The sequence below is a fragment of the Rhinolophus sinicus genome, chromosome 1 (genome assembly GCF_057876585.1).
Source record: "Rhinolophus sinicus isolate RSI-liver-muscle chromosome 1, RSI-T2T, whole genome shotgun sequence".
NCBI lineage: Eukaryota > Metazoa > Chordata > Mammalia > Chiroptera > Rhinolophidae > Rhinolophus > Rhinolophus sinicus.
The window spans coordinates 27,110,384-27,138,030 of NC_142501.1; the positions used below are offsets into that span (position 1 = coordinate 27,110,384).

Sequence of the window (27,647 nt, forward strand, 5' to 3'; positions counted from 1 at the left end):
TCTCCAGTATGTGCCATCTCTATGAAAGGTACCAAAATCTATCCATTTACCCAAATCAGAAATTAAAGAATTGTCCTTGACCCTTCCCCCCTCATCCTGGATTTCCTATCATAACCAACCAAATGAAAGCAGCTTGAAAACAGTCTTTTTATAGTAGTTCAAGCACCACAGTCTCTCAACTCAATTACTAGCCCAAGTCCCAAACCATTTTTCTACAGAACAGCCAGAGACATTTTTTGAAAACACATATTAAATTGTCTGCTTAAAACTTGTCAATAGTGTATTATTGTATTAAAATGAATTCCAAATTCTTTAAATGCCCTACAAGCTCTTCGTGATCTGTGTGTTTATCCCTTTTGCTTTAGCTGTCTTTACTCTTGCCCTTGCCCCATGTTTTCTGCCATTCTGAAGTGCTTTTAGTTTCTTTATTTTTCATAATACTTTCCTCTCTGCTTGCAGTGCCCTTCTAATTCTTTTTTGTGGTGTATTATCATTCACCTTTCAGGTCTTAGTATAAATATAAATGTTGCTTCCTCCAGGAGGACATAATAGGCCCTTGAGAAATTTAGGTCTCTCCTGTTGATCTTATTTCGATTTAATACAGTCTTCCCAGGTTTTAGGAATTACCTGTTTTACTGTGAGGCTTCCCTGTTAGACTAAACATTCCAGGAAAGCAGAGATTACGCCATTGTATTTACAGTATGTAACTAAATTCCTGGCATCAATAAATGTTTGTTGAGTGAATCAATAAATGAATAACTGAAGAAAGAAGATATTAAAAGGAAAGACTTTGAGTTTCAGTACACTTTATTTCAGCACATTTTAGTCAAAAATACTAAAAAAGTTTAGATGTTTCTGATAAAGCTCAGTAAATATGGTTTAATTTAGTAGCAGAAAAGTAGATAGCTTCAACCTCTTGACCGGGTTGAAACTTCAAAGTAGTTTCAACTTCTGGACTTCAGAAGGCCTCTTTAACTCATAGAATCTACCCTTGTATAAAGTTGCCAAAGCTTTCATTTTTCTCAAGTGGAGTTTCTGATACCCATGTACAGGATCAGACCCACTTCAATTACTGGATTAATCTCAACGGCAGGCCAGAGGGATTTGAGGAATGTTATTCAAGTATTTTCAGATCTGGAACACAGCTTTGATTTTGGTTCTATTCTGATGACCTTGTTTCATTTTGCTTCTCAGATGAAATTTCTGTATTGGAAATCTGCCTAATTACCTTATTCATGTAAGACTGTGACTGACTTTTGTGCTTATGGCCCTTCTAATAGGAAATAACTAGTATTTGAACACAGTTCTCTGATGCCAGCTGTTTGGCCTGGGAATCAAAATATCCTCTGCCTTGAACTCTGGGAATTGTGGTTTATATATATTAAGGGTATAAGACCCCCACAGGATACCTCATACCCTTGTATCATACTCACTTACAATGACTGTCCTCCCCTATCACCACCCATTGCCTTCTCCTATACCATTCTGATATTGTATTCTACCAATAACAATAAACTTCCACTCATATCTGAAGCGAATTCTTCTTTTTAGCCCAAACCATTCCTATCTTGCCTTATTCTGCTTTATTTTGCAAAATGTGTAGTTGTAGCCCAAACATGTAAAATCCAATTTTTAAAAATAATTTTATCCCAAATATGCCCAATTCCATAAAATCCTTTTTGCCATCTTCCAGATACAAAATTCTACATTACCCACATGAAATTCTAGATGGGGCACTGGACATCAGTTCATATAATTCTCTGTCTAGATCCAATGGCATAGGGAATGGCATCCTCTCCATCGAACATATTTTTGGTTTCCGGTAATGGAGATTGGTAAAGATTTTCAGACCCATGTCCTTCAAAGAAACAAACAACAAAAGAAAAGTGCGTTCCTTTCATGCAAGACCTAAAAAAGGCCTATCAGCTACATATAATCTCTTCTAGCAGGGGTCTGGTATTTAAAAAGTCAAGTCTCTCCTATTTGATATATAGCAAAGGAAAAACAATAATCAGTCTGATTTATCTAGCACCCCTCACTATGTGTTAAAATTTTGCTAAGTATTTTATATCATTTTCCATTTGATTCTAAGGGAAAATTACTTATAAGATAAGCACTAGCGGAGTGGCCCGATGGCTCAGTTGTTTAGAGCGTGAGCTTGCAACAACAAGGTTGCCGGTTCAATTTCTGCATGGTATGATGGGCTGTGCTCCCTGCAACTAAAGATTGAAAACGGTGACTGAACTTGGAGCTGAGCTGCACCTTCCACAACTAGATTGAAGGACAACTACTTGGACCTGATGGGTCCTGGAGAAACACTGTCCCTCAATATTCCCCAATAAAATGAAAAAAAAAAAAAAAAAGATAAGAACTATCATTAACCTGATTAACAGCAAAGACACACACATGTACAAGTCAATAATTTGGAGAGCAGGGACTTAAACTAAAGTCTATCTAATTCTATGCCCATTTTCTTCTATACTTAAGACTTCAATTATAAAGGTCCTTTCATGGAGGTCTCAGCATATCTAATTGATAATCCAGGTAGGATGAAATCCAGATTATATCCTAGCATCTTGATTTGAAGATTTCTGTATAAGATTTATCACAATAAATTGAAGACTATCTCATTACTTCAAACATGAAATTTTATAATTTCAGCTCCCACTTATTTTATTTGCAACAAAAGAAAGAAAATCAATGAAAACTAATATCTCCTTTTTATTGTGATAAATTATCATTTCACTTTTTACAGTGAAATGATGAAATGATAATTTTCAAGTGCTCTTTAAGCAGATAACCGACACCTATCTCAAAGAATAGGGAAAAAAACCCTACATAATTAATAAACATAGATACACTTTATGAATACTAAAATTAAAATGGAGATAAAATATTTTTTAAAATTTTAGGTGATCTTACCCTGACAACATCATAGGTGTCTCCATCCTCATTGTTGCTTACAGCTATGTAATACAAACCATTATAAAACATATCCTTCTGAGGAATGCAAGGGTCTACTTTGCCATCATCAAGGTTGAGACCATTATAGAAATAACCATAGAGTTCTACATATGGAAGAAGGTCGTACACCTATGAGAAAAAAAAAATCACATGGTTCCTAATGATTTTAAGCATTCACTTTATTTTTACAAACTTGACAAACTTGTGCCATAACTGTTTATTGTTTTTTTTTTTCTTTAACAGCATAGCTATAACATTGAATCCAACACTTTAGGGTCAACTCATTCTTTCAGAAGAGGAAACCTTCAATTTTAGGTGATCAATGACATGTTTACAAAAATTTTCAGCTCTGGTGCAGAAATTAGGACAGTGTGTAAGAAAGAGAAGCCTGAAGATCTATGGCTTAATTCAAGGCCTACTGTACAGATAATTCATTGCAATTCTGATGCTAGAATTTTCAAGTCTGGAAGAAATCTTCTCAAATATCCTTTCAAAGAAAACACAAAATCAGGGAGAAGTAATAAAGTCCATGACATGTGTCTTTAACATTACTAGGATACACATAATACTGTGACCTTCAAATTATTTGTTAGTAGAGAAATAGACACCAAATTCCAACAGAGTTTCTACTGCTGCTGAACATCTGTGGATATGGAAAGCTGGAGAGGGAAGGCTTGAGAGACTACATGAAAAAAGAAGAGAATGGTTTGGAGAAATTAGAGGAAATACACAAAGTCAACTCCAAATAAAAGAAAGTACAACATGAAGTATCAAAAAATGAATAATAGTCCTCAGATCAATAGTTACCAGTATAGGAAACAGGGAAAGGCTTGAAATGAATGGGCTGGAAGTGGCAGCTTCCAAACAGCATGGCTGATAGGAAATCATCAGATCATTCCAAGAGGTATGGTGACCCTTGGAAACAGAGCACTTAACGGAGGAAAGGTTGTAAAAGGGTAAAATTTAGGACACTGCAGAAACAAAAGAGGAATAAAATATGCTAATCTCTCCACTCCTATTTCTATCACCAACAACATTTTTATTAAAGAAATTGCATTTCATGAAGACAACAGGAAAGATTACTCTTTGCGCATGAACACTGTCCACAAAATATCAAGAACTGGAAAAAATTTAATTCTAACAGAGATGCTCTAAGATTAAGGAGAAATAAATGCTAAAGTATTAGGAGCTCAAGAAAAAAATAGTAAGAAAACGTTAAAAAGTAGCATAAGAAAAAAACAAGAAAAAAGAATAAAAATGGGAGAAAGAGTGAATTAAAACAGGTCATAGGCGAAATGGTTGAATTGGGAAACAGGACCAAGACTGAACATATTTATAGAGTATTTCGAGAAAGGGGAAAATAAACAATGGAAAAACTAATATTTAAAATTATAATTCAAGAAAAATTCTGGAAATATTAGGAGATCCGCGTTTACACATTGTATATGAGTCCACTAAGCACTTTGTAAAACTTCCTCTAAACTGTAAATTCTGGCACATACTTTACTAAAACTATTAAATTTAAAGTAGAAAGAAAAAAGCCCTTAGGCAAAAATATTAGTTAAGTTATAAGGGCAAATGAATTAGACTTATGTCAGAATTCTTAAAAAGCAATATTCAAAGTAAGGCAATAGTGGAGTAGCAATTTTCAAGAAATTAAAAGAAAGTGAGAACCTAGAATTTAATATACACATAACCTGCCCTTCTTATAACACAACTTTAGTAAAACAATTTTATATTGAGAAAAATTATATAGAGAATATCATGATTCATGGTTTTCAGATATTAAGTTATTAATTAATTTTTATAGCTTTATATGTAAAACTAGATTTACTAGAGTGTGAAAAGCAAAATGCAAAATTACATTTTTCAATGAGATCTTGTTTGTAAAATATATATGCCTTCAGAAAAGAGATTTTTTAAATTACAAGAAAATGTACATACATTTCATTTTAAGATAATGAGTGATTTTAAAGATTTCCTTCTCTATGCTTTTGTTTATTTTGCACATTTTCTACAATACTAGGTGCTACAGTCTGAATATTTGTATCTTCACAAAATTTATGTGTTGAAATCCTAATGCCCAATATGATGGTGTTAGGAAGTTGGACCTTTGGGAGGTGATTAGGGCAGAGCCCTCAAGAATGAGATTGATGCCTTTATAAAAAAATGCCCAAGAGAGCTCTCTTGTCCCTTCCACCATGTGAGGATAGAAGAAGTCTGCAACCCAAAAGAAGGACTTCACCTGATCTTGCTAGCACACTGATTGCAGACTTTCAGCCTTCAGAACTGTGAGAAATAAATTTCTGTTGTTTATACGCTACCCAGTTGGTAGTATTTTGTTACAGTTGTCCAAATGGATTAAGACAATAGGTGCAATTTTAATATTAAGAAAAAATAGTAATTATTAGATTAATTTTACATATGATCATAAATTTCCATATTTATATGTACTTGTGTTAAAAATAAAGAGAAAATATCCAGCAGTTATCAACTGAAACAATTTTGGTGTGAAATTCTGGGATTTCTGGTCTGAAAAGGCTTGTGAAAATATAAGATCCATTAATAGATTATAACTTTACATGGTATCCAAGCATATCCCTCAACACAGAGATTTAACTCTCTCTCTCTCTCTCTCTCTCTCTCTCTCTATATATATATATATATATATATATATATATATGATTTTTAAAACCACATTGTTGTATTATCCCTAACTCATTATAATTATCTACAGAATTCTATGTTGTTATGAGTGCTGGGTCATCCAAGAGAAATATATATATAGAACCCATGAAAGAACAAATAAAGGGAATATTTGTTATTTTCAATATGTTTCATCTCAAATAAAAATAACATCTGAAGGGTTGGACTTGTAGGAGTACAGATAAAAATGAGAAAAATGAGGAAATCAGAGAGCTTACACTTTCAGCTGACAGCTCTTCTTCCGATTTCAGTAGAACACTTTTATCCACAGCCCGGAGTGCGCAGAACGAATCAGGGGCTGCCTGAAGATAGAGGCTAGTAGTGGAGCCAGGTAGTCCCTGCTCTTTAGAGAACTTTATGCTAACCTGAAGGAGAGGAAGAAAAGGAACGAGAGTACCATAATTTTATATGAAAATAATTTGAATATATTACATCTTTTCCAAATAAATCTTTATAGGTCTCTGTACCTCTATTTCTCCTGCTTACTCTCACTCTCAACTCTCCATACAGGGACAGCCTCCTAGCATCTCAGGATTGGCATTACTATCAAGTCATTCATTCTGTTTGGGGATACTCTCATCCCCTAACAATTAATTTAGACCAACATTTATTGTGAGATTACCAGGTTAAGTTTACAGTAGCGAGAAAAAAGGAGAAGACAGGAAGAAAACTTCTCACCCCTCTCACTCAAGACAGGCAAGAAATAAAAGAAACAGCACCTTGTTTTTAAAGCACTTGTCAACCTGGAATTTGACACTGTCAGCCACAATTTCCCCATCGGGATGAAGGGTGTAGACGAGCAAGGTGGCCACAGGAGCCAGATCAGCACTGATGTTGATTGGGAATGAGAAGTTTCCATTCCACGCTGTGTAAATACAAGACGTCATCAACAGATACAATGCCCAAAGTTTCCTGACTCACTGGGTACATTTACATACAAGAGAATGGCTTATGGATAGAAAGAGCAAATTGAGCTTTATTTTAAAGGCAGAGAAGTAAAATAATGAGAACAGTATATACAAATAAAGAAGAATGCATAATTTAGGCAATTTGGGTTTTGGACATTACTTTTCTATAAGTTACTTGATAACCTGGCAATAATAGGAACAGATTGAAATCTCCTTCATCAACATACTTAGCAGGCTGTCTTAGGCCATCCATGCTAACTATTGCCCTCTATTAACAAATCGTAATGTTAAGCACTGTTTTAACCTAACTGAGGACTCTACCACTACAATATTTCCTTAAAAAGAAAGCAAAATGCAGGTAGAGGACGTATTAAAAATTAAATGTATTATATATACCTTTGTTTCTGATTTCCTTCTGTCCACTGAGAAAGATAGTTCCTTTGGCCATCATCTGTGCAGAACAAAAACAGCACAATATGTGAAATCATATCATTTAATATGATAATATATTTTTTGATAATAAATGATGTAATGATAATTGTATTCTGTAAGATAAGGTATTTTCCATGAACAAATATTAAAAATGGACTTTGCACAACTTGCAAAAGAACAGAGAAAATGACTACAATTGATTGAGAGCCTATTATGTGCTAGAAACTTGGTGAATAATATGCAATGTACCATGCAAGTGGGTGCATAAAGCTCTGAAATTGTTTACACTGTCTGACTTCGAATCAGCAAAGTCATTTCACCTTCTTTGCCTCTGTTCCCTTATTGGTAAAAATGGAGATATCCATAAGGCTGATTAATGAGTTAACACATATAAAGCCCCAGGAGGTAAGTTTTATTATTTCAAATTACATATATACAGCACAAGAAGCTAAGGCTTAGAGAGTTTAAACAATTTCTCCAAGGTCAACTAACTTGCATGATGAATAGGAGAGGGGGGAGAATTTCAATTAAGAGTCTTAATTTCGGAGTCTGTAGATTTTCACCTTTCCATATTCCTTATAGAGGCAAAATGGACAAATATGGAAACAGAACTAAAAGGGAAAATTCCTTTTATTGCTTGTCAAAATCAACTTTCTATTTTAGTCTCTGGTATCTGCCTAATATTTTACTCTTATGAAGGGTCATAGATACTTGATATGAGTTATAAGTGAATGCTTAAAATAGCAGACTCTGAGGAGTAAGTTTTTCAATGTTAGGGAGACTGAAATTGCCTTGGAACTTTTTACGTGTCCATTTATTTGCTTCTATGTTTGTTTTTAGTGGTACCTATAGTATTCACCAGCAAAGGGAAGTTGCCTCACTCAGATGAAGACGCACGACTGTTGTACACATTCTAAGCTGTACTGTGAAGCAGACGAGATCTAAGAATCTACCAGCTGAGACTTACCAAATAAAAGAAGTTTATATTTGAGTCATCACTATATGCTTCACTGTTTAGTGAGTAATGCACAGTAACAATTTTCTGTTGATCGCATCTAAGTTGCTTTGGTTCAGGAACAATCTTCAGGAAACTGTTAGTTCGGGAGTAAAAGCGTGGGACTGAGAACTGGTCATCCCTATACTCAGGCGTCAACCAGCTGGGATGATAGCAGCTCTTATGGTAAATATATGTGGCCTGATAAAAGAAAACAAAGGATCCCAGATAAGAAAAAGCTGAAGGGTTTTAAAGAGACTTCTTTAAGAAAAAAAGAACAAAAAAATATGAATAAGAAAAAAAAAAAGGAAACTATCTCAAAGAAAAAAAATCCTCACTGCCAAAGGCAAATACATAATAAAAGCAGTGGATCAACCAATACTTAAGCTAGTGCAAAAGTTAAAAGACAAAAGTAGAAAGATCATGTGTAATTACAACAGTAAATCAAAGGATATGCACAAACACACACACATACATAAGAAGTAAAAAATAATGACAAAAACAAAAACGTGGAGGTGAGTAAAAATGGTAGTGATTTTAGAATGTGTTCGAACTTAAGTGATCATTAACTTAAAATAGACTGTCATAAACATAGCTTGGTATATGTGAAGCACATGGTAACGCAAACCAAAAATCTACAAGACATATACAAGGAATAAAGAGAAGGGAATCCAAACACAACACTACAGAAAGTCATCAACGTATAAAAGTCGTGAGAGCAAAAGAATAAGAAAGGAACAGAGAAGAACTACAAAAGAAATCAGAAAACAATAAAATGGGAATCCAAAAAACAAAATAAACACATAAACAAAACAGAAAAAAACTCAAAGATACAGAGAACAAACTGATGGTTGCAGGATGGGAGAAGGGTTGCTGGGCTGGATGAAAAAAGGTGAAGGGATTTAGAAGTGCAAATTGGTACTTACCAAATAGTCACAGGGATGTAAAGCACAGCTTCAGGAATAGAGTCAATAAGACTGTAATAACTATATATGGTGTCAGGTGGGTGCAAGACTTACTGGAGGGATCACTTTGTAAGTTCTATAAATGTCTAACCACTATGTTGTACACCAGAAACTAATATAATGTTGAATGTCAGGTGTAATTGAAAAACAAAAGAATCTTAGCACTGTAAAGATCTTTCAAGGACAGTAGTTATTATGGAATGGAAGGCTTCTTATGTCTGCAAAGTAGAGAGGAATCTTAGCTTGAGGCTGACTTTCAACTGTAAGTTATTGGAAGTAAAATAATAATAGTACTATCTCCTCTTTTTGTATACAAAACATGACCATGAATGTATATCTATTTCATTAGGCTTACAATGAATTGTTTATTTTTACTTTGTAATTGAAGTCAGAGAATAGCCTTAGGCCCTGTGGGTTTCTGCTATATTTGAAAACGGATAAATTGTTTAACTGCAAGATTCTGTTTAGAAAGCAGAAAAATAGAAATCATAGTATCCCCTATCTATGCATAAAATGATTAAATGAAAAAAATCAAATCATCTTCATGAGCTATGTCGTTTCTCAAAGGAAAATATTGGTTGTTAGAGAATTTACCACAATTATAATAAGCTATTATCTTGTCCTTTTGTCCCCAGGTTGCCCATAAAACATGACCATTGAATATGATTCTCATGTATTATTTAATGAAAAAGAAAACATAAAATACCTTAAATTTTAAAAGTTTGTTAAAATTCTCAATACAAGCTATTTTTTTAAAGAAATTCCTAACATTCAAATCCTCTTTGGGATGTCTTACTTTAAGGGTGAACTCTGGATCATATATATCTGAAGTGTCAATGGATAACTGAGCTTCACCATTCTCATCTGTGGTGTAATTTCCTATAAATTTGTCATTAAGTTCCAATTGCAATAACTTGTTCACCATAGGTTCATCATTAGGACCGGAAAATTTAAGCTGTTAAAAAAAAAAGAAATATTTTTAAAAATTCAAAATGTCATATTTATACAGAAAACAAATTTTCTATTCATAAATGTGGTCATTTATTTGTAATTGTCTTAAATTCCAATAGACAGAAAGATGTTTTATTAAATAAATATATAATACGGAAACAGCTATAATTTTATCTTTCAGCCTAGGACTTTCTCCAGAATATCAGATGCAGTAATGTTGCAAGTGTGTTATGAAAAATGTTCTCAGAAATTTCCAAAGGTCAGTCTATGATCCAAGAAAATGAAAGGAGAACATATACTTTTAAGTCAAACTTACAGTTCCAAAATAAGGAATTCCTCTTCTATAGAAAGTGTCCATGTTCTCAAAGTTCACACTCCCAAGCACTTGAGTGGTGGTAATAGAAGCCTTTTTACTGATCTGCACACCTGTAAGAAATGAAAAACAGTGTCAGGGAAGAGCAATCATTTGATCAAGAATTTTAAAAGAATAAATAGCTTAGGGTACATGTGCAAACACTTGTGCACAGGATTATCTTCTTGTTCTACATTGAAAGGGAACTGGGGATGCTTTTGAGTGTGTTAGAGAGTGCTCTATATCAATCTGCTTGTAGCATACATCAAACTAAATACTGTAATTAATATGAAAATGTTTGAATCAGAAGCAGGAGAAAACACTCTTAATTTCCTTCCTCTTACCATTCTATTCAGTTCTAGCTTGTTATTCTATTTATGATAGGGAATGTCAGAGACATCTCAAGAATAAGGCTTTTATTTTCTGAAATCTTTCTTCAGTCTGCAAGGTAACTGTTTTTAGACTTTTACTAGATTTGAAAGATATCTGATAGTAAAGTAAATAGAAATGGATTGTGATATCACTACTGTGGTGAACAATTATTGATCTATAGTTGGTGAGTGCTGCTAGCTCAATAAATTTCTCCCCGATGAGCTGCATATGTCCCCAGATTGCCCATAAAACATGACCATTACCTGTCCCAGTTTCTGTAGCAGTTACAGTGATAAGAAATGACATGTAAAGTCCAGAACGGTGGAGTTGGAAGACTTTTGTGTTTACAGTTTGAGAAACACAACCATTTCTCAACTGAAAAAGAAAGTATAAAAAAGTTAGGGATTCAAAAGTCTTAAAAGAATAATGAGTTTTATTTAGCATGGATGTATAACTCCCCTGCTGCCCCATGGCACCATCTCACAAAATTGTTGAAATGATCAAAGAATTACAAAAGAAGTAGAGAGGGGGAGTTTTCAACAGCAGTTAAAACAAAGTAAAGATATAATCTATATTATTCTCCTGGAAACAATGTGGATGGGAAGAAATTAAAAGATAAAAATGGAACCGAATGATATTTTAAGAATAAAAAATTAAAATAATCTTGAGGGGCACTAAGAACAGATGGAACAGAAGCACTCCTCAAATATGTAACACTAAAACACAATTTAAGGTCAACTGTTCTTTTAAAATAAGGAAAAATCTGCATATAATCTTTCATCAGTGATATAAGTCATTAGAAAAATACAAATTTAGTTATATTTTAAAATAAAAAGTGCTTATTAATTCAAAATTTAAAATGTTAGAGAGATATATCAATTCATTTGTTCCTCCTCAAAACTATCATATGAGCTTGAGGCCGTTATCATCTCCACAGTGAGAAGGTTTGGGAGCTAAGAAGGCAGGCGTGCTGATTTCAGAGTATATGCTCCTCTGAACCATTAACTATAATATCATCATCAACAACAGAAAAGGCAACTTTAGTGATATTTATCTGATAGTTATTTGATATTTATCTAGTGACAATTATGTAACAATAATACAATCAAATTAAAAGGAAATAATGAAAAATAATCAGAAGAATCTTAATTGCTTTGAAATTAAGAGAAAAAAAATATTTTTCAGTAATCCCTGAGTCAAAGAGAAAATATAAGGTAAATCAATAAGAATCTAGATATTAATGTCAAGGAAAAAAAACGCTTTGCATCAAAATCTATGGTGTTAAGATATGGTTGAAGGAAAATGTAAAACTGAAGGTGTATTTTACAAAAAGAAGCAACTAACCTTTTTTTAAAACTAACAAAATTAACTAAAATTTTAGGGAAAAGAATTAATAAGATGAAAACTAAAATAAATTATTTAGGAACACAGAAATAATATTAGCAAGAAAATAATAAAAACAAAAGTCAGAGTAAGACCCAATAACATAGATGAACTTTTTATGAGCATTTTTAAAAATAAACAGGGAGAGCAAAACTGTACAAGATTAGGTGCTAACACAGCTGAATATCCCTCTGGAAGAAAACAAAATTCCTTATCTTAGAACATAATAAAAAAACTATTTTATGTTGATCAGATAAATTTTTAAAATCTTAAAAGCATACTTAGCCACATGTATGGCACAGTGGCAGGTGATACCTTTTTCGAAAGCTGAGAACCCACAAACATTAGGAACTTTAGTATTTCAAAAATATCACAATGGAAGTCAATATTTAAATAACAGACTTGAACAATATTTGCTTAGGGCTAGAGGACAATATTTATAATAAAAGAAAGTTTCAATTTCACATAAACAGGAAAAACAAGAATAAATAAGAGTTCTCAAATGAACAAAATCAAACTGACAACAAAAATATTTAAACACAATAAATTTGTGTCTATAAAAATGATAACATTTTAAAACTCCTATATAGATTGCTGATGGTAATTTGGAAAACATTATGTATTCATATAATTATTGACAAGAATTTGAATTCTTAAAAAATTTTTTGGACAAAATGCTAATATTTTTTAAATTAAAATTATATATGATGCTATCTATCTAGCTATCTATCTATCATCTATCTAGTTTGACTCAGAAAATGAACTCTAAGTAACCTATATTAAATAAATAAAACCTCTCATATAAGAAGACAGTTTTAGCAGATTGTTTAAAATATAAACTGTGTGGTGTATACCAATGTCACTATTGAAGTCCAAAGGTGATCCTCAGAGAGATGGACAGAGTTGTAAACTTAAGATTAAAACGTTACAGATCAAGAAAGCAAAGTGACAGCTTCAGAAACGATCTTCTAATTTTAAGTAATAAAAGTTGATACTCTGAATTGCAGATGTTTGCAAATGACCTTTTTTCATAAGGGCAGTTCTAGGTTGCATGGAGAATACTATGAGGGATTCATTTATTTAAAGGATGATTAATGATTCACCAAAGAAAGATCAAGCGAGGTCATCTAGACAGAATATAAAACAAGGAAGCCAATAAAATCTTTTGATTCTAAAAATGTATTAATCTATACATGGATAACAATTTACATGGCCTAAAGAATAAGAGACTATCGTTAAACATCTTATTATCTCCTCATTCTTTACCTTATCTAGCTGCAACCTCCATTATCCACAAAATGAAATGTTGTTAATTCCATTTTATAAATGAAATCAAAGAAAGAATAATAATGAAAATGCACAAAAACATGTGTTTTTTGAATAAAAATCATGATCTGTACCTGTGCAATGAATTGTTCACATATTTCATTGTTGTCAGTCTGACAATTGCCAGAGTAATAATATTCTCTGCACACCCGGATTTGGGCTTTCCCTTGCACAGGCTGGCCAAAGGTGTACCTAGTAGGAGAGTGTACTGGTAATAAAAGATGAATAAAACCATGGTAATATTTTATAGTCTTCTTCAGAAATTATATATGAAATCTCTAAACTATGACTACCCCAATGACCAAATTCCATTAGGAATCCTCACCTACTGGTGCTATCGTCCCCACAGAATTTAGGATAAATTAGGCATTTAGATCTGTTAGGAGGATTCAGCTGCTTTTTAAAGATCAAATTCAAAGGGGTGGCCGGTTAGCTCAGTTGGTTAGAGCCCTGTACTCTTAGTAACAAGGTTGCCAGTTCGATCCCCATATGGGCCACTGTGAGCTGTGCCCTCCACAACTAGATTGAAACAACTACTTGACTTGGAGCTGATGGGTCCTGCAAAAAACACACTTAAAATAAAAAGTTTAAAAAAAAATCAAATTCAAGGTAGTTAGACTCTCAATATCTCAGTGACTAGGATTTAATGATTAAATTGAGTTTTTAAAATTATATTTTAATCTGATAGAAATATAAAAATTGCAGCACTTTTTTATTAGCATATATATATATATATATATATATATATATATATATATATATATATATAAATAAATAAAACTAGGATTATTCAGGATCTTGAAATACTGCTTGATCAATATTTTAAACAATTCTCATATTACCACTCTATAACTAGAAAAGGTATAGAGATTGGCATAAACTAAATGTGCTTTGATCAAAAGCATAATGTCTTATGGGATAAGGTTAAATAAGTATCTCATTGTCTCTAAAAACTACAATACAGGTTTTTAAAGATTCGGTGATAGGCAAATACAGTTGATTTGATCTTTTTGTTACTTGAGAATTCTGTCCAGTAAGATTTAGAAAAACAGATAACAAATGTGAAATTAGTACACAGCAAAATTCAACATAATTAAATTGATCAATTATAATACTTATTTTCTAAATGTTGGATACTAGTATATATCTGCTGTTTACATACATTATCTTATTTATTTTTCCTCAGTGAAGCTGAGATGTAGGTATATTATCTCATTTTATAGATTAGTAAACTGAAATCAAGTAACTCACTTCTCCACATTGTTAATTAACAGAATTAAAATTCAAACTCAGATCTTCCTCACTCCACAGTCCATGCTCTACAGTAATTGCCATATATTAATAAGTATTAGCTATTTTTTATTATTCGAAATTTGAAAAAAACACACAACACTTTAAGAAATGATAAACAGAACTAGAGATAATTTCCCCAAAAAATCTTTTCAAATCATATAGAAAATTTTTTTAATTAAAAAGCTTAAAATTAATTCACATTAAATTGATAAAATGCCTTTTTCCACCAAGACATTTTCAAAATTTTCTTTTGTTTTCTTTTTCTTTTTTTAGTGAAAATACCCAAGATGATGAAGATTCAATGAGGCAGGTACGTTTGTACCAGCTGTTGGAAGTGTACATTGGTACAACATATTTCACGAGCAATATGGCAATCAAAAGACTAAAAGAGTGTTACACATTTTGTTTTGGTAATTCCAATTCTGGAAATCTTTCTTAAGTAATTTTTAATTCAAAAGGTACTTCTTACACACTTATACACAAAGACATATACTATAACATTATTTATTACTAAGAAAACAAAATGTAACAGCCTACTTATTATATAATAAAAGAATAGTTAAGTAAAGTTAGTATAGCCACATAGAGATTTGTTTATATAGCAAGGAATTGGAATTCATGAAAAGGTTGGCAAAATATAAGGACATGATTTCTTAATTATAGTGGGTAGAAAAGTATGATTACAGTTGTGGAAACGATTCATACAAAATTAGAAGAAAATAAATCCTAATGTTAAAGGTCAGTTAGTAGAATTAATTATAGGCAATTTCTTATGTTTTTCAAGTATTTTACCATGAGAATTCATTACTTCTCTAACAATTTTAATTTAAGCGTATAAATAATTAAAGTTACACAGTTCATTTTATTTCATTTCTTATTTTCTCTGAGCCTTGTATTGACCTGTGGAGTCAACTCTCCTGAATAAATACTTACTTAGCACATGTATCCACTTGGAATTCATCATCTGAAATAGTTACTGTTTGTGGTACATTGACCTTAACTTCAAACTTGGGTAACACTGGAAACAAAGAGAAATATACTTCAGCCTTCACAATCACTGGTGAGCAAAGCTTATTACAATCTTGTAAATAAGTATGCCTCCAGGCACAACATTTTCCTATGTATGCATCTATATAGGCCATGTTTCAATTGCCCCAATTTTTGTGTGGCACCAGGAAGTGATGGTGTCTCATTAATGATGCATTATTCCCCTTTCCTTTCTCTTCCCTATTCTTAGAGCTTCATGTTTTATTTGTTGCAACCCTTTAGATCCTCCCTAGAAGATGGTCTGGATTCTATAAAATGAAATATTCCTAGGGAGAAAAGGCAGCAGTCAGAATAAGGATACGGGCCAGGAGTGAGGATCAAGAAAGGAGAGACAATAAAGCAGAAAAGGCTAAGAAAAGAAGATGGCAGAACACCAAATCAAGCTTTGCCTACTTTTGCCAAATTCTAACATAAAAGTTGTTTTGTTCAGTCCTTTGAACTCTTCATTTTTATAGGACAACCATAAGTAGCAATTGGTTACCATATCTAATAACAGTAAATTGACGTGTCAATGTCTTTCCTGACTTCCTTTTCACGACAATAGAATAATCTCCAAACATTGGTTCAGAAATTAATTGGAATGAGAGTTGGGTAATATTTTGAAAAGAAGTCACATTTTTCCATTGAAAAATCCCATTGTTTTGAGGGTCCTAGAAAATAAAGAGGAAATAAAAGAGAGGTCATGTAAGAGTATTATTCTTTCCTTCTTTTCATTGGGTACTTCCTGTAGTTATGTGAAGTAAAGAAAACTCTATCATTTCATCAGATTGATATCTCAAATTGTAAAAATAACATAATTTCCTTAGATATTCAAATTCAGTCTTATGGCATATCTCTCTTAAGCCCAAAAGGATAAGAAAAAAAAATAATGCTTTTGACTTTGATCTTTCTGAACCAGAGTTGCATAGTTAAAAAATTTAAAATTCAATGTGCATACTCCAGAGCAGTGCTCTCTAAAGTATAGTGAACCCATACCAATAGATGCACAAGGAGATACTCATTCTAACAAATACTTACAAATATTCTCACAGGAGTTTGTTTGGTCTGTAAGTAAGTTAGTTAGGAATTCCACATGCATGCAAGAGCTGTTAAATGGAAGTTCTACAATAAGAAAGGATTGATAATGTCACCCTTTCTCCTTTATTTGCTTTTAGCATTTTACATATTATGTGAGCATGGCTCAATAAATGTATTGATATCATCCAATTGTGATTAAAGAATTCCTGATAAAAAGATTTCTACAAAGAAACAAAAACATTATTCTTTACCCACCTTTTTTTCTTTCCTCTACTATAAAGTCTAGAAGGCTGAATTAATTTTCCAGACTTCCTTTCAGTAAGGATTGCCCATGTGACTGAGTGCTGACCATCTAAATGTGAGTGGAAGTCACTGGGTAAAAATTCTAAAAAATCAGACTCAGCTGGCATAAAACAACAAATTGAGGAAGGCAAAGAAGTAGAAGGCTGGGTCCTCAGTAACATTATGCTGTTACTATCTTAAACCTGAAGTGCCTACACTCAGACATAATGGTTTGTGAAAACAATAAATTTTTTACTAATTTAAACTAATATTAGTTAAACTTTCTGTTGCTTTCAATGGAACACAGCACTAGCTGAATTAGGATTCGAAGAAAATACTATTTATAGATTACTAATAATGCAGAAAACATAAAAATGGCTGACCTGATATTTATCCTTCTAGAAGAATGAGCTATTTGTCTACCATATAACAAAGTCAAAAACATTCAAATTATAAAGACTATTTGAAGTGTGCGTTCACACACATAATCATTAATGATGAATCTAGATCTCAGTGTACTAACCTGCCAAATTAGTTAATAATAATGGTACATATATTTTATGTAGAGATTCAAATATATATGTTGGAGTTGATTGTTATTTACTGACAGACATAAGACTTCAAATACAGTTGAATGTCATACTACATGACATTAGAGATTTGAATTAGTTCAAAAAGACTCCATTAACTATTTTCTGAAAGCAAATATTCCATTTTATAATATCACTTTCTAGCTAATTTGTAAATTTATAGGTGTTTATGTTTTCTATTCCTTTAAAATGAGACATGGCTAAATTAAGATTTAGAAGGGCCAGCGACCAAAATTTGCAATTTTAAACATAAATTTCCCTTAAAAAGAGGCCAATATTTTATTTACCATGAAAATCTAAGTTACTGTATTTGCCACGCAGCCTATACTAAAAGTAACAGCCCTTTATTTAGATCTTTTGTCTGATGTCTTACATTGTGTATATAAAAATTTCTCTCTCCATTATTTCAGTTATCTTAATTTCTAACTATACATAATAAAAACTACACACAAATCACTATTTATCTGAATATTTAAAATAATGGGTATGAAAAAGCAGATCTCTTACCTGAAGTGTGATTAAAGGATACTGAAAGAGAGAAAAAAATGAAGGTTAATACGATAATAATGCATTCTTTTTCTGCCACATATTGAATTAAAAAGATTATCTGACTTAATTTAACTGCTGAGACTTTAGCCCTCACTTTCCCAGAGGGCAAAGTTTCTACAGCTAAAGATGCCAAGAAAACCCCAAATATGAAAGAGATCCCAAACCTCTTCTTGGAACCGAAAGTAGATTTCATGCAACACATTTTTTTCTTATGTTCTAGAAAGCCCTAAAGAAATATAAATTAGCTCACTATAAAGAAAAGTTTTTTGTTTAAATTTGAAGTTTAACAATGAAATTATACCTACATAGTTCTCCATGTTAGAATCCATTTTCATACTTGTGAAAAGCTTCCTGACCACATTTTATATCGCAATGGATTTGTTTACATTTCATTGTACCATTGTAAATTACTGAACTCACCAAATCCTCAACAGGTTTGAGCTTGGTATTCAGTGTCACAATGCGAATTTGAACTAAAAGGAAAGAAGAAAAGGGGACAATATTTTTTTCTTGTTATTTCTTTTCCAGGTATGATTGTTTATGAATAGACATAGAAATTAATTGCCTTGCTATCATAGAATACTGCCTTCCCTTCTCCTCTAGCTCTGATTTGACACTTTGAGATTTGAGTTCCATTTGGAAAGATCTCTTATTGCACATTTGTAATTCCTCTGTTGACAAAACTCTTGTTACTAAAGCTGACACTAGCTACTACCACCACTGGAAACTTTTACCCTAACAACCCATAAGCTTATCTTACAAATTGGCAGCAGAATTATTCATAGAAGGACAAATGTGAAATATGTATGGTAGGAGTTAGACATAATTTTTCTGGAAAAACATATGGATCTTAGCAAACATTACAGTACATTAATTTTAGTAGAATTCTAGAAAACCATTGTAGCTACTTTTGTATACATATCCGTCATCATAGCATTTTAATAAGTACAGAGAGAGAATATAATGCAGTAAAAAAATCTCATCATATAAATTCTGTTTTAATTCTTTTCAATAGTTCATACAAATATATAATATTAGCACAAAATGTTCTGATTTAACTCCCTATTTTACAAATGAGAAAACTAAAGATCTCAAAGATCAGAATTTACTTGGCAAAAGCCAATAATTTATTAAGCGAGCGAAGACAAAAGCCATATCCTTCTGAACCCTTGTTTGGTGTTCTTTCTGCTGTATTCTCCTCACAATAATAATAAAGGAAATAGAAAGGCTCTGCATAGGTTATCAGATTTGTGATTACTTCTACTGTTATGAATAATAATAATAACAGTGATAAGAAATATAATTTAAGGAGTCTTTACTATTTACTAGGTACTATTTTACATTCATTCTCTTATTTTATTCTCACAATATTTATGTAAGTGAGACACTTATTTTCTCTAGTCTACAAATGAAAAAAATCAAATCTAAATAGAAATTTAGCTACCTTACTCAACTGGTAAATTATGGAGCAACAATTCAAACCAAATAATTTTGCTTCACATCCCATGCTTGTAATCATTGTATTATGTAGACTACATAAAATTTGTCATTAGAATTTGTCAAAAGTGAAAGTGGCATGCAAAATTTTAAGAAGCAAAGCATTCATTTACTGGAGTTGGAGGAAATTATTTTATAATTGACCTAGCCAATCAGTTAAAATTCTAGAAATCCCGTAACATTAAGAATAAATTTAAGACTAAAATTCATGTGTGTGGATTGCTCTGAATTTGAAGAATGCATTCCTAATGCATTTGTATCAGTGATACGAAGGAAACATGAATATATATATACATATTTTTTATTAGTTTCAGGTGTACAAAACAATTCTAGGTATCTATCCAGAGAAATCCAAAATGCTAATTCGAAAAAATACGTGCACCCCTATGTTTATTGCAGCACTGTTCACAATAGCCAAGACATGGAAACAATAGGAATGCCCATCAGTAGATGACTGGATTAAGAAATTGTGGTACATTTATACAACGGAGTATTACTCTGCCATAAAGAAGAAGGAAACCTTACCATTTGCAATGACATGGATGGACCTAGAGAACATTATGCTGAATAAATGAGCAAACTAAACAGAAATAGTCTCAGCGATATAGAGGAAAAACTGAGGGTTGCTAGTCGGGAGGAGGGTAGGGATGAGGAGAAGGTGAGGGGATTAGAAAGCACAAATTGGTATTCATAATATTGCCAAGGGGATATGAAAGACAGTTTGGGGAATATAATCAATAATATTGTAAAGACTGTAGGGTGTCTTTGTAGATTCAGACATGAATATTGACTTACCATTTTCTCCAGGTTTATAGATTGGTTTGTCTGTTTGCACAAAGGTCACTGTCTCTTCTGAAGTGACTACTACGGACCTCCTCTCAAAGATTTTAAGAGTATCTCCTTTAGCCAGCAATGTCACAAAAGCCAACTGTTCAGAGGGCTTTTGAGAAACCTGTTTATGTGTAAGAGCAGAGAATGGAAAAATTATTTTTAGACATTAATGGTAAATAATATCTTAATTTGGCTTCTCAGACTGAGAGAGTCTTATAAATTCATTATTTCGTAACGAGAGACTTAGTGATCACCTGTTATAATTCCTTTATGTAATATGAGAACTGTTTGTAATAGTTATTTTTATATTTTCTTGCCTCCTATTTTCTTTTTTTTTGTTGCCCTATGTCCCAATTTTGCTTCTCCTTACCTAGATTCTCTTTCCTCATATTGTTAAACAGTTCTACCAAAAAGCAGCAATTATGTCTTATCAGCCCCTGTAATAGAAAAATGGCAATATTTCACAAGCTTTTTTGCCTGTGTAAATATTTGCTTTATTTCTTGCCTATCAGAAATTCTCTAGTTTTACTCCCTAGTTTCCACAATTCATCTGAAATCAAAATTTGTTTTTTCTTTCAAAATAAATATTAAGTAATAATTTCATGTTCCTATCTTAAGTTCTGAAATGGCAAATTCAGTGCCTCACCTTGAAATCTGCACAATCATAGAAGTTCTCCTCCTCCACAGACTGCTCAAAGATAGTGGTATTGAATTCATTATCCTCTAAGACAACACTCAAGTATACAGATTCATTAAGGTTTAAAAGGTGGAGACAAGCTTTTTCTGTAGAATGACTCTGCATCACAGAGGAGACCAATAGAATATACTGCCTGTGTAAAGACAGTAACCAACACTCTAAACAAGTGTAGGAAAAATGCAGAACATGCATAAAATGCAAGGTTAGCTTATTGAAATATTCCTGCAACATACACATTTTTCATAGACAGTATTACAATAAACTTGAGTATGTAAAGAGAGGTATCTTAAGAAAAAGATATCAATTCCCTTCATACACTTGTTTAACATTTATAAGGCAAACCAGCACTCGGTCTCAGAAGTTGAAGTGGTAAAACATCAAATTTTAACACAGAACATATTTAATAAGATCGCTTTGCTAGCACTTTAATATGAATAGAGAGTATAATATTCCCTTACGGTTCTGAAGCCACAGCAACAATAAAATAAAGCCCAAAGGTACTCAGAAAAATGGTGGGCACCATTTCAACCCAATGCCTGAACAACAAAGAGTTCAAGATAAATAGTCTCTCTGTCTCTTTGTCTCTCTTTTTTTCTTATTAGAAGTCAGCTGCCTCAAGTCTCCACTTTCGGTCCTTCTACTCTGCTTCTCTCTGTACAGTGTTGCTTTTATAGTCACACACAATGAAGGATCAATTACTTTTTGGAGCAAGTATCATGAGACCTACCAACGACATTTTAAATTACCTTTCCCATTCTCAGGGGTGTCAATATATGACTTCCTTCTTAAGTTCACTGGATGCTGCTCTGTTTTTGGAATCAGCAACACAGGTTGAACAGGAAGAGAGAGAAAAACAAAGAAAGCAGTTGTATGAGACTTAGGAGTTCATTCGTTTAATTTAGTACCTCACTCAGAGGGCTGACCGCAGTTAATATGTAGGAACTAGAACTTGGAAGAAAACTGCCCCTCCAAAAAAGCTGTTAACTATCACTCCAGTTTCCAAAAGGTAAATTTTCCAGGCTTCTGGAAAAGTAGCATATCTGATGTTACCAAAACTCAGATGCAAATAGATATCTCAATACAGGCTCGTTTTACAGGTAAGAGAAACTGTTAAGTTATTCTTTTATAATTTCATAATGCAGAAAAACGATAGTGAGGTTTTTATTTACAATGTTCACTATCCTTTTCTACCCTAAATATAATTTAAAAATGAAAGAAACGGTGATAAATACATACATGTGTGAGTGCATACACATGTACGAATCACTTATTGCAAAAAAATATATAAAAAAAGAGAGATTTACCATCATTTTGATTGAAAAACATTTCTACGAGGAAAATGAACCATACCAAAGAAACTGGCACCCACTTGACAGTCTCCAGTGCGTTAATTCTCCCATTTGTCTTGTTTTCTTTAACATCCTTTCTATTTCAAATATCGATGGAGTTAATGCCTCTGGTTTGAAGAATGTTACACTGGGTAATGAAAGTTTCAGATTTTTAGAAATAAAATTGTAGCACTGCAACAGCAAATATGAAGGAAAGAACAACAAAACCAATTATAACAGACAAGGAGCTGTAATGGAAGGTAAAATACAGGCAATGATGAGACCTAAGGAATGTGAGAACAAGGGTTCCGTGTTGACCACATTTTGTATTCCAACGCAGAGCTGTGTTCATGTTGTTCTCTTAGTGGAATTAAGACATCATTCCTTTTCCAATTCCTATTTAGGACTTTAGTTTTTGACTGTCTTTCCTCTAACATGCTAATCCTCAATGGCTGACCTGTCCTACCACTTTAAGATTTAATATATTTCCACGGGAACTTCAAACTGTGAGTCTCCCTTTTCAACCAATACCCTTCCGTCAGCCGCGTAGGCTTATTATTAGAAGAACTCTCCACACTCCACTCTCCATAAGATAAATTAAGTCACTAGCTTCCAAAACAATTGAAGCTCACAAGCTTTCATTCATCAACATTCAAGACAAACAGCACCACAAGGCAGATTGTGTATAAATCAAAACAACAAATTCTTTATTCCCAAGGCTCATAAATCTAAAGCAGTGAAACGTCCCTAAAATAGTTTTATTTTTGTAAATGTAAAATTTTTATGCTGAGTAAATGACCCTATCTTAGCTTTAATCAAGCAATTTACTGTTAACAAAAATATGTTTTGCACTATTCTTTTAAAATATCTTGGGCACTAGCATGCTTTTATTATATCTCTTTTCTCAAATATGATTTTTTCTAATTAACATGGCCCAAAACAATTTTATCTGATTAACATGTTTATCAAGTAATGGGCTTTTATTCCAGAAAATTCAGATGTGAATCCAGCCAGATCTATTGAGTACTTGTTATTAATTAGCAACAGTGCTAGTTTCTAGAGATAACAAGTTGAACAAGACACAGTTCTTGACAAGAGTTTACCTTCTAATAGAGAAGGGAAGAAAGGAAAGGACACAGGGAGGGGGCAAAAAGAGAAAGAAGAAAGGAAAGGCGGGAGGGGGCATTGGAGAAAGGGGGGGAGATAAAGGAAGAGAGGAACTGTTGAAGAGGGAAGTTATTTGCTGAATACTTAATAATTAGCAGGCAATGTGCTAGATGCTGATATTGACAATATCTCATTTAATCCTCAGAAAATACAATTTTTAATTTATTATTTATTCTCATTTTATAGATAAGAAAAATACAGCATCAGAAAAAATCATTAATTTTCATAGGGTAACCCAGACAGTAAGTGGTTGGGAAAAAGTTCTTTTAACAATTATAAATTAAGTGAGATTGAAGGATATCTTCATATGTAAGAATGAATACAAAAAGACATGGATTAATGTACTATATTCTAATTTCTCAGTAGATTTCTACTGAGCAAAGGGGTATATACGTAATAGAAAATAGATGTTACATCATCATCAGTTGACAAATTCAATACTATTTAGGTTATTGGTGTTCACTGCTACGGGAATACCTCTATTCACTCATTCATTCATACATGTTTATTGATTACCTACTATCTGCTAGAATTGTGGTAGATGGTTGGGATGAAGAGGTGAATATAAGTTTTGGAGTTGTTCTATCAGGAAAGGCAGAGGCTAAATAACTAATTGCACTATTAATTATTTCATTGCACTCATGGCAAATGTGACAGAGGAGAAAGAACTATAGGGCATCATGAGAATGTACATTGGGGAGGACTTAGTATTGAACCAGGTCCTGATGGTAAACAGATGAGTAAGACCTAGTCTTTTCTTAGAATATTTCACTGTCCACTCAATATAAATTGCAATACCATGTGATACAAAGACTATCTTATATTGAAACTATGAGCAATACTCAATGGAATCACATTAAAAAGATAAATGGGAAAATTGGAAAAGAATTTAATAAGAAGATTTTAAGTTGGAAATATTAACATGCTTGTGAATTTTTCAGGTAGAGTAGAAACTGCAGAAATTGTGACTGAAGTAACAGCTTTTTGAAGAAAACCATGACTATAATCAAACACTGTGTGTGCTTTAAAAATAGTAGTTTCAGTTTGGTGAAGAAAACAAAATGTGGTGTTAAATGACATTCAATAAGCTTACTGACAAAAGCATGTGGTTGCCTTATAAAAAGTGTTTTTCTTACGTTAGGAGTTTGAATGTTATTTTGAAGAGTAATGAATATAATAATAACTCTGTACTCCATGGAAAACAGAAAGGAGTGAGGGTAAAATACTGGTAGTAGAACCATATTTGTGTCTGCTCAAAGACGAGGTTACAGAAGTAAGAGCCTGAACAGGGGCAATATCAAACAATATCTTTTTCACTCCAATAGAAGTTGAGGCAGTTTTGATAAGGGGATGAAAAAGAGGGAGAGGGTAAGATTAACACTGATGGCAAATGCTGTTGCAATTAGACAAGAGAGAAAGACAAAAGGAATATATAGATGAAGTGGTGATTTAACTTTGGTATATATTAAGTGTGAGGTGACTGCTGTACAACAAAGATATGATACCAGTAGACAGTTGAAATAATAAATATGGCACTCTGAAAAAAGTTGGAGCTGTGGATGTAGATTTGGAAATCATTACATCCTATAGATGATGTTTGACTTCATGGATATTGCTAAAATTATGTGGGGAAACCATTTACAAAGGGAAAGAAGAGAGTCACCAATAAGGGAAAGACTGGTGAAGACTTGGCTGGCTACTCTGCTACTCCAGTTGGGTGACATTCATCAGGCATGGAGCAATACTGCTGTATTTTCCTCACACCGCTGAGTTGAATCTGAGGAGATGTTGTTTTGACATTATATGTTTTACAAATACTTGAAATAACAAGGAAACATTTTCTTGATTTTCCCAGTTGCATAATTAATGATGACCCATTTGAAGTGTCTGTCAGAAATTCAAAATTTATTTCAGAGTTCCTGAGAACATCTTGAACTTCTAGTTCACCTTTTGATACATTTAAGCCAACACTACAAATAAGAGTATTGCCCAAGACCAGTAATGTATAAGCTGTTAATTATGTTTTAAAATAAACTAAACTACTCAGTTCCTGATGTTGTAATCCATTAAAAGGGAAATCACTTTTTCCTCATAAAGGAACATTCTGCCTGACAAATGAAATCGCCCTTCTTGTTCTCAGATATTTACTTTCTGCATCACTGATTGGTTGTTCGAGTTGCCAAGAAATTTCTAATTATACAGTATTCACCTGTGTATGAGAAACAACAACAACAACAAAATAATGGAGGAGAAGTGGATGGATAATGAAGGGCCAAGTGAAAACTTATGATGTGATTGGGTTTACAGAGCCATATTTTTTCAACTGGACAAAGTTGAGCACTGTTAAAGATAGGATTCTATCCTAGGTCACTTAGTGGTAGTTTTTATCTTTCATTTGCCTAAGCTTCCACCACCAATCCAAAATACTATCACTTCACCCTATCAGACAGACAGACAAATAAATAGAAAGACAAATATCAAATGGAGTCTTACCAAATGTTACCATCAGTATACATTAGTTTAGACACTCTAGTTCTACAACTTTTTCCTTTACTAGAGAAAATATTAACAGCTTGAGATAAGGGGTGGATGAGGTGGGGGAAGGAATTATAATAAAAATAAAATATAATGTAGTATTTATAATTATGTAATTCATCACTAAACCACCATCCCCCTGGAAATTTTTGTTACTGTCCGTAGAGAAACACGACCTTAGAAAGCATTTAGACTTCAACTAATATTATCCATTCAATACAGAAGTTTATTCATTGGCTTAGAAATATTTATTGATACATGTTTTAGATTTTGTGAATGGGTAGAAACAAACAAACTATATGTATATATTATTTTCTTCAAGAATGTGGTGATAAAATTGGTGAAATACACATATAATCAACTCCAGACCATGTAAATGCAATAATAGAGAAATATACATTTTCGAAAGTTTTCTACCTGATGGAGGGTAGGGTCAAAGAGGAGTGCACCAAAGAGGTGTCACTTGAGAATCTTCAGATTCTTAATTTTATTATTATCTAAAACTCAGAGCCATAATCAGATGTTGTACTCCATGCCCGAGACTATTGTTATACTTTAACTTGAGCAGGCTGGATGGTGCAGCAATAAATACAATTTGGGAGAGGTTATGAAACTGTGGGGCCAATTTTTTTTTTTTAATTTGGAACTTAGACATTAGGTATGAGTGATGAGGTATTATCTGATTATGGGGCAAAAGTGTAATGGCCACCATAATGAGAAGGTACCTTAAGATTGAAGCGTGACGCAGGCAACTCCATAGAATATTAAAAAATTTATAATAGGGTAATTTACTTACAGGATGTAGGGGTGGAGCAGACAGATGACCCAGCAATATGTGCAGATTATTCTCCACTAACAGACTCCTGTAACTTTTTTATACAAGTATAACTCATGACTAATGATTGACAAGACAGAGACGAAGAATGCTGTACATGCCAGGGGCCATACCTCCTGGTCATCTTGTGATGGATGATTTTTTATAATGGATACTATCACCTGTTTGATATTTATCTCAGTCGCCATACCATTCTGGCCATTACTAATAGAAATATTTATGGCTACGTGTTAAGGAACACAGATAATCATCAACTAGAAGGCTTTGGTATGCTTGCTAAGGATATGAGGTTGGTTAAAGGTCACAGCATGAAAACTTACAGACATCTGGGACACAGAGAGGAAGATGGTTTTTGTTCACAGCCACATCTATAAAGACATGATTTTCTCTTTCCTCCCCAGAATAAAAGGGAATACAAGTTAGCTAATCCAGGCTTCTGGATTCCTCTGAACCAGTGAAACTATGCTCCTCCTTCCATCATCAACTCCTAGATTGATAAAACAAACTAAGATGGCACTTCTTTGAAGGACAAGGGAGGCACTGGAAGTTGTATCCTTATTTTCTTGTACATCCTTTCCTTTGCTTGCTAAATGAAAAGACAGTAACATAGAAGTGAAATGACCTTA

The 27,647-nt window shown here is 32.9% G+C and overlaps 1 protein-coding gene and 1 pseudogene across 4 annotated transcripts in view; one reads left to right on the top strand and one right to left on the bottom strand.

The window, feature by feature from the left end:
• The window catches only part of LOC109435528 (ovostatin homolog 2-like), a 39,526-nt gene extending 17,798 nt beyond the window's left edge, over positions 1-21,728 (bottom strand). Inside the window, exons 1-17 of one of the 3 annotated variants that reach the window (XM_074326044.2) lie at positions 21,615-21,728; positions 21,106-21,289; positions 20,424-20,580; positions 18,552-18,604; positions 18,090-18,110; positions 16,175-16,343; positions 15,580-15,664; positions 13,428-13,545; positions 10,908-11,019; positions 10,237-10,346; positions 9,766-9,924; positions 7,978-8,205; positions 6,975-7,029; positions 6,390-6,535; positions 5,889-6,035; positions 2,923-3,093; positions 1,717-1,858 (exon numbers count right to left, since the gene is read on the bottom strand). In XM_074326044.2, the coding sequence (XP_074182145.2) occupies positions 1,717-1,858; positions 2,923-3,093; positions 5,889-6,035; positions 6,390-6,535; positions 6,975-7,029; positions 7,978-8,205; positions 9,766-9,924; positions 10,237-10,346; positions 10,908-11,019; positions 13,428-13,545; positions 15,580-15,664; positions 16,175-16,343; positions 18,090-18,110; positions 18,552-18,604; positions 20,424-20,580; positions 21,106-21,289; positions 21,615-21,679 (2,122 nt within the window). In that variant the 5' untranslated portion in view covers positions 21,680-21,728. Of the gene's footprint in view, positions 1-1,716; positions 1,859-2,922; positions 3,094-5,888; positions 6,036-6,389; positions 6,536-6,974; positions 7,030-7,977; positions 8,206-9,765; positions 9,925-10,236; positions 10,347-10,907; positions 11,020-13,427; positions 13,562-15,579; positions 15,665-16,174; positions 16,344-18,089; positions 18,111-18,436; positions 18,605-20,423; positions 20,581-21,105; positions 21,290-21,614 lie in introns of those variants that run through there. The other 2 variants (XM_074326045.2, XM_074326046.2) reach the window with 2 other exon arrangements.
• The window catches only part of LOC109435566 (ubiquitin-conjugating enzyme E2 S-like), a 62,958-nt pseudogene that overhangs the window by 22,030 nt on the left and 13,281 nt on the right, over positions 1-27,647 (top strand). The gene's annotated exons all lie outside the window — the stretch shown is intronic.